Source organism: Nicotiana tabacum, chromosome 23 (genome assembly GCF_000715075.1).
Source record: "Nicotiana tabacum cultivar K326 chromosome 23, ASM71507v2, whole genome shotgun sequence".
NCBI classification, from domain to species: Eukaryota; Viridiplantae; Streptophyta; class Magnoliopsida; order Solanales; family Solanaceae; genus Nicotiana; species Nicotiana tabacum.
Genome location: NC_134102.1, coordinates 80,392,634 through 80,400,647, shown reverse-complemented (window position 1 = coordinate 80,400,647; position 8,014 = coordinate 80,392,634). Strand labels below are relative to the sequence as shown.

The window sequence follows — 8,014 nt, the reverse complement described above, 5'->3', positions numbered from 1 at the left end:
TAAAATTCAAATAAAATGCTAATTAATCTAATATTCTATCAATAAAATATATACTTTTTAAAAATATGATAGTTGTTGGTAGTGATGGCTAATGGGTGAATGCCGACTAGAGGCGGTGATTGCTGGTAGTTCTGGTTGATGGTGGTGGTTCAAGGTAGTAGCTAGTGGTGATTATAATTGAGGATGGTGTTGGTTGGTGGTGATAGTTAATAATGGCGGGTGGCGATGGTAGTTGTGATTGAGGAAGGTGTTGGTGGGTGGTGGTAGGTTATAATAATGGGCAGTGTCGGCTGTTGTTGTTGATGGTGATAGGGTAGTTAGTTATGGTAGTTGAGGTGAATGAGTGTTGATTGTGGTTGAGAATGATGGTGGTGGCAGTGGTGGAGATGGTGGGTGGTGATAGTCGATAATGATGGCGGCTATGATTGATGATGATGGTGGTGGTGGTGGCGGCATAATGGTAGTTGATAATGGTAGGCGGTGGCGGTAGTTAATAATAAATATGGATGATAGCATCTTAATAAAATTAAGTCTTTATTGTAGATCTTAATCATACAGACCTATTCAGACCCATTAAGTGGTTGTGAAGTAAAAACAACAAACACACTTAATGATTAAGATCTGAATAATTAAGATCCGGGCTTTAAAAACAAACACACTTAACGTCTAAGATCTGAATGATTAAGATTCAGACCTCTATTAAGTGCAAACAAATGAGGCCTAGTGAAGCTTTTAGAATAGATATGTGCATCCAAAGCATGCATTGGGGACCGCGCTACATCTTGCAAGGTATCAAGCCTAGCACATTTGAAGAACTTGCGCTCGTGCCTATGACATGGAGTTAAGCATGGCCTCCGCTGGAAACGAAAGGCTGCCTATCTATGAGCCTCGCAAAGGGAACGACAAGCAAGAAGTTAGGAAATGGAGCAAGTTTGTACCCAAGTCTGAAAACAAAGAAGCTATGAATGTCAACGCATCACATGTGAAGTTCACAACGAAGGTGAGCAAGAAGTAGAGTATGAAATCCACTTCTTTTCAAGATGAGTTTTAAACCTTTAAATTTGCAAATCTCGTGCCAAAATATATTAAATGAATTCGGAATGACTTCAAATTTGGCACACAAGTCATAAATGACATAACAGAGCTGTTCAAATTTTTAGAATCGAATTTTGGCTCCGATATCAAAAAGTCAACCCCGTGGTCAAACTTTAAATATTTAGCGTTTAAATTGCTAGTTCCATTAAATGATCATAACTTGAGCTAGGGACCTCCAAATTAAATTCCGAGCATATGTCCAAGTCCCAAATCACGATACGGAGCTACCGGAACTGTCAAAACACTGATCCAGGTCCGTTTGCTAAAAATGTTGACCAAAGTCAACTCACTTAAATTTTAAAGCTCTATTTCCCATTTTAATACATTTTTCACATAAAAACTTTCCGGAAAATTGTACGGACTGCGCACTCAAGTCGAGGATTGATAAATGGTTCTTTTCAAGGTCTTAGAATACAGAATTTCTTATTAAATTTAAAGATAATATTTTGGGTCATCACACCTAAATATAGACTGTATTCCACGGTATTCAATATATTTCATTGTATATCACTATATGTCTTTGTATTTTATATCTACATATATGTTTGTATTTCATTGTATTTTATACATACATATTTGTTTGAATTCAATATAGATGATAATTCTGAAAGATAAATAAAAGTCTACCGTTGTATATTTAAATTGTTTTTTAATTATATATATCTATATTGTATTTAATACGTCTATTCTTTGATATATATATGACTTTTCTTAAAAATGTTCAAAACTTATAGGTCTATGTTTAAATGTAGGTTGTACCATCGACTGAATACTTGCATACGGTGAAGGATGAAGGAAGGCATTACACAGTTTGCCTCTTAGAGAGAAAGTGCAGTTGTGGGCAGTTCCAAGTTGACGAATTACCAAGCCCACATGCTTGGGATGTCTTGAAGAGAAAGTTTCTAATGCCAGAAGATTATTGCTCGGACTATTACAAACCAAAGTCTGTTGTAATGACATACGAGGTGCTCGTGTATCCGCTGCCTGACCAAAATGAATGGAATATACCAGCACATATATCAGAGGAAGTTGTCTTACCACCCAAATGGAAAAGACCTCCTGGAAGGCCAAAGAAGAAGCGCGATAAGCTGTTCAGTGAATTGTTGCAGAAGAAAAATCAACATTCGTGTAGCATATGTGGGCAGGGAGGACATAATAAGCGTACTTGTAGAAATGCTCCACATAGGACTTAGTTCATATTCTGACTTATATTACTGCAACAACGATGTGTCATAGATTCCGATGACATTTTGAAATAATACATATTGATTAGTTGGTGTATTGGATTATTGCGTAAATACATACTGCTAAATATAATTTAGTAAACTGCTGAATACATACTGCATTTATATTTTGAATAAATATGAATACACACAGGTGCATTATATCTGAATACATAATTACAATCCGCTGAATACATATCAATACAAAATGCATTATACATATAATACAATCTGAATACATTTGAATAATTATGAATACAAAATGCAGTACACATTCTGTGATGACCCAAAAGGTCATCTTATATTTTAGAACTCGAATTTGCGCTCTTAAGCTTTAAAAATCTCATTTATACCCTCCTCGATTTGCGTGCACAGTCCGGGCATGCTTCTGGAAAGCTTTTATGTTGAAAATAAGAATTTATGCCTTAAAAGTTAATTTTAGTTGACGTCGGTCAATATTTTCGGTAAACGGGCTCGGATCTATATTTTGACGGTTTCTGTGGGTCCATATCAAACTATGGGACCTGGACGTATGCCCAGAATCGAATTCGGAGGTCCCTAGCTTGAGTTATGAATTTTTGAAAAAAAATTAAAATTTGAAAATTATTTATTTTTAAGAATTGATTGGTGTTTGGAATTTTTAGTACCGGGTTCGTATTTTGGTTCCGGAGCCCGGTACAGGTTCATTATGATATTTAAGACTTGTCTGTGAAATTTAGTGAGAAACGGAGTTGATTTGACATGATTCAAACGTCCAGTTGAGAAGATAAGAATTTTAAAGTGTTTTTGAGAATTTCATTTGATCTGGTGCTAAATTCGTAGTTCTAGGTGTTTATTTTGGCAATTTAATCGTGCGAGCATGTTCGTATGATGTTTTTAGACTTCTGTGCATGTTTGGTTTGGAGCTCTGAGGGCTCGGGTGAGTTTCGGATAGGCCATGAGATGTTTTAGACTTTAGAAAATCTGGTTTTCTGCAGATTCTAGTGTCTGGCATATCCTTCTTCGCATTTGCGAAGAATTAGACGCGAACGCGAAGCGATGTGGGCATTACCCTTCACGAACGTGACAAGCCCATCGCGAACGTGTAGTGTTAGGCACTGGGGGAGTCAGCCTTTTCTTCATCGCGAACGCGAGCAATGTCTCAATAACGCGAAGGCCAGGGGGAGTAACCATCACGAACGCGAGCAGGGTCTCGCAAACGCGAAGGCGTGGAAGCCAGTACCCTTCGCGAACGCGACAGTGGCCTCGCGAATGCGATGCACACTGTCGCCCAGTGCATAAAACAGAATCAAGCACGGGTTTAAGTCATTTCTTCAACATTTTTCAAGAACCAAATGGGTAGAGGCGATTTTCAAGAGTCATTTTCTTCCCCAAAGTGTTGGAAATTGATTCTAAACCATTTTCTTTTAATTACCCATTACATTTCTTGAATTATCAACCTAAAATCTAGAGTTTTCATGGTAGAATAGGGGTTAGGGTAGAAAACTAGGGATTTCCGAAATTTGGGAATTTAGACCTCAATTTGAGGTCGGATTACAAAACTAATTAACTATTCAGGCTCGGGGTTGAATGGGTAAATGGATTTTGGTCCGAACCTCGGGTTTTGACCAAGTGGGCCCGGGGTCGATTTTTTGACTTTTTGCAGGAAAGTTTGGGAAAGTTAATTTATGCAATATAATTGATTTCTTTAGTAATATTTGATATTATTGAGTCATTTTTGAATAGATACGAGTGGTTTGGAGGTGAATTCCAAAGGAAAAGCTGTGATTGAGAATTAAGTGGCCTTCGGAGCGAAGTAAGTGTTGTGTCTAACCCTGACTAGAGGGAATTAGGAACCTTAGATTATTCGCTAAGTGAAATTAATGTGAGCGGTGTATATGTGAGGTGACGAGTACTTATGCGCCGCCAATTTACCTATTTTTTTCATGTTTCTTCCGTTTTCTTATATTGTCTCTTCCTATACCTAATTGCTACATGTTTATACTAGTGTTGTTAAATTGATCATCATTATCATGTTTAAGGATTTTCTGTGGGTAATCGAGTATTTATTTAAAAGTTGAGATTTATATTGTGGAACCAAAGGTTGAAGTAAGGTTTGTACTTGTTATTCTATCTCCATGTTGTTATTTATGCATTGCATTATGGTAAGGGAGAGTGTTAATGCACGAAGGGTGATGCCGTTCCATGTTATGAGAGTTAATGCACGAAGGGTAATGCCGTGCCATATTGTGAGTGTTAATGAACGAAGGGTGATACCGTGCCATATTGTGAGTATAAAAGTACGAAGGGTGATGCCGTGCCATATTTGGAGTGTAAAAGCACGAAGGGTGATAACGTGCCATGATATGAGAGTTAATGCACAAAGTGTGATATGATGCCGTGCAGTTTTCCTTACTGTATTCACTATTCCTGTTGATTCATGGTATATTGACTGCTCCGGTGATCATGCTATTGTAGTTCTTTATCTTGTATTCCCCTCGGCATGTTCCCCTCCCGACATTTCCTGCTTAGTTCTTCATTTATGTTATTTGTATATACGTTGTTAAATTTTACAGGTTGATTTGTAGGTGCCTTGTCTTAGCCTCGTCACTACTTCGTCGATATTAGGCTCGACATTTACCATTACATGGGGTCAGTTGTACTCATACTGCACTCTGCACTTTCTATGCAGATTTTGATACCGGCTCGGGTTGATCGAGATTTTGCTATTGGTCCGCTGTCCGGAGACTCAAGGTAGATCTGTCAGCGTTCACTAACCTTGAAGTCCCCGTCTATATTTTCTGTTCTACTGTTTCTTTCATTCAGACAGTTGTATTTCTTTCAGACTATTACTTGTAGTAAATTCTAGAATGCTCATGAATTGTGACTCCAGATCCGGGTGGTAGTAATTTATACAGTTTTATGATATTCCGCACTTATTATATTTCATGTTAGTTAATAAGGAATTGGTTTAATAATTTTCTAACGTTGGCTTGCCTAGCAAGTGAAATGTTAGGCACAATCATGGTCCCGTCAGTGGGAAATTTTGGGTCGTGATAAGTTGGTATCAGAGCACTAGGTTTCCTAGGTCTCACGATTCACGAGCAAGCTTAGTAGAGTCTGGAGGATCCGTATAGAGATTTCTGTGATTATCTTCCAGAGGCTATGAAGTTTAGGAAGAAGTTTCACTTTCATTCTTCTCTGTCGTGCGATTTTTCTTTCTCAAATACTGATTGAACTCTTCTACTGTTATTCTCTCATAGATGGCGAGAACATGTACCACTTCCTCAGTTGAGCAGCAGCCAGAGCCTCCAGTGACAGCTCCTACACGGAGCAGAGGTCGAGGCCGAGGCCGTGCCATAGGCCGAGGTAGGGACAGGTCTCAGCCTAGAGCCCGAGCAACAGCCCCAGCAGTGGAGCCTCAGATAGAGCTTGACGAGAAGGTTCCAGCCTAGACAGTTCCTGCTGGACCAGCTTAGGTTCCGGAGGGGTTCATTGCCACCCTAGTACGTCAGGACGCGTTGGTCCATTTGGTGGGCCTTATGAAGAGTGTGGCCAAGACTGGCGCATTTCCCATGGCACCAGTAGTCTCTCAGGCCGGAGAAGGAGCCCAGACTCCCACCACTCCCACTCTGGAGCATATAGCTCCCCAGTATCAGGCTCCACCAGCTCAGCCATTCGGATTAGTTCAGCCAGTTATTGCAGCACAGGTCGAAGATGGGCCAACTATGTCTTTGGAGGCTTTATGGAGATTGGACAAGTTTACCAAGATCTTTCCTTTTCACTTCAGTGGTTCTCCTTCAGAGGACCCCCAGGAATATCTTGACAGCTGTCATGAGGTCCTACAAAACATGGGTATAGAGGAGACCAATGGGGACAATTTTGCTGCATTTCAGATGACTGGTTCCGCCAAGAAATGGTGGAGAGATTACTTGTTGACCAGACCAGCTAGGTCGCCTGCTCTTACTTGGGACCAGTTCTCCCAGCTCTTCATAGAGAAGTTTTTGCCTATCACATTGAGAGAGGAGCGTCACCGTCAGTTTGAGCGTCTCCAGTAGGGCAGTATGAATGTTACCCAGTATGAGACCCGTTTTGGGGATTTGGCCCGTCATGCTATTCTTCTGCTTCCCACCGAGAGAGAGAGGGGGTGAGGAGTTTTATTGATAGACTTGCTCAGCCTATTAGATTGCAGATGGCTAAGGAGACTGGGAGTGAGATTTCTTTTCAGGCGGCTGCTAATGTCGCCAGACGAGTCGAAATGGTTCTTTCTTAGGGAGGTCAGGGGTCTGAAAAGAGACCTCGTTATTCTGGTGAGTTAAGTGGTGCCTCATCTAGAGGCAGGGGTACTTTTGGTAGAGGCCATCATCCCAGGCCATTTCATTCAGTGCTCCAGGCATCCCACGGTGCCTCAGGTGGTCGTGGCCCTCAGATGCATTATTCCGAAAAGCTAGCCTACACTGCACCACCAGCTCCTATTAGTGCACCTCCACTGCAGAGCTATCAGGGTGGTTATTCAGATTGACAAGGTCAGTTTTAGGGTCAGCAGTCACGGTAGCCGAGATTATGTTATACTTGTGGTGATCTGAGGTACATTTCTAGATTTTGCACTCGGGTAGCTCACAACATCAGAGTTCTCATGCCATGGTTCTGGCACCAGTTGCTGCACCACCTGCTCAGCCAGCCAGAGGCAGGGGTCAGTATGATGACCCAAAAGGTCATCTTTTATTTTAGAACTCGAATCTGCGCTCTTAAGCCTTAAAAATCTCATTTTTACTCTCCTCGATTTGCATGCATAGTCCGGGCATGTTTTCGGAAAGTTTTTATGTTGAAAATTGATGAAAATAAGAATTTATACCTAAAAAGATGATTTTAGTTGACTTCGGTCAACATGTTTGGTAAACAGGCCCGAATCCGTGGTTTGACGATCCCGGTGGGTCCGTATCAAATTATGGGACCTGGGCGTATAGCCGGAATCGAATTCGGAGGTCCCTAGCTCAAGTTATGAATTTTTGATAAAAATTAAAAGTCTGAGAATTAATTGTTTTAACAATTGATTGATGTTTGGCATTGTTAGGGCCGGGTCCGTATTCTGGTTCCGGAGCCCGGTACAGGTTCATTATGATATTGTGTGCATGTCTTTAGACTTGTGTGTATGTTTGGTTTGGAACCCCGAGGGCTCGGGTGAGTTTCGGATAGGCCACAGGATATTTTGGACTTAGGAAATCTGAGATTTTGCTGCAACAGCTGTTGTGGTGTGCCCTTCTTCGTGTTCGCGTAGGTAGTGTCACGAACGCGAAAGGTAAAATAGGGGCAGGGTAATTTATTCTTCGCTTACGTGAAGGAATGGTCGCGAATGTGAAGCATTGGGGGTGGTAGCCTTCGCGAACGCGATCAGTCTCCTGCAAATTCGATAGGTTAAGGAACCTGGGGGAGGGGGTCATGTTCTTCTACATGAATGCGTCCACTGGGTCGCGAACGCGAAGCTTTGGGGGGAGCTTCCTTATGCAAACGCGTAGAAAGACTCGCGAATGCAAAGGCCTTAGGCTGTTGTGCATCGCGATCGCGACAGGCCTCTCGTGAATGCGATGAAGGCCTGTCCAATGTCTTAAAGCAGACTTCAAACACGGGTTTAAGCCTTTTCCTCAATATTTTTCAAGGACAAAACGGGTAGAGGCGAAGTTCAAGAGTCATTTTCTTCCCCAAAGTGTTGGTAAGTG

General features: G+C 41.3%; 1 protein-coding gene across 1 annotated transcript; it reads left to right on the top strand.

The window, feature by feature from the left end:
- The first annotated feature begins 961 nt into the window (after window positions 1–961).
- Window positions 962–2,288, top strand: LOC107819459 (uncharacterized). The gene is made up of 2 exons (XM_016645562.2): window positions 962–1,000; window positions 1,848–2,288. The coding sequence occupies exons 1-2, from the start codon at window positions 962–964 to the stop codon at window positions 2,286–2,288; spliced, it is 480 nt and encodes a 159-aa protein (XP_016501048.2).
- The last annotated feature ends 5,726 nt before the right edge of the window (window positions 2,289–8,014 follow it).

Coding starts and splice junctions, on each gene's coding strand:
- LOC107819459 (XM_016645562.2), top strand. CDS start 962: ATGAATGTCAACGCATCACATGTGAAGTTCACAACGAAG. Junction 1,001..1,847: donor ATGTGAAGTTCACAACGAAG/GTGAGCAAGAAG, acceptor GTTTAAATGTAG/GTTGTACCATCGACTGAATA.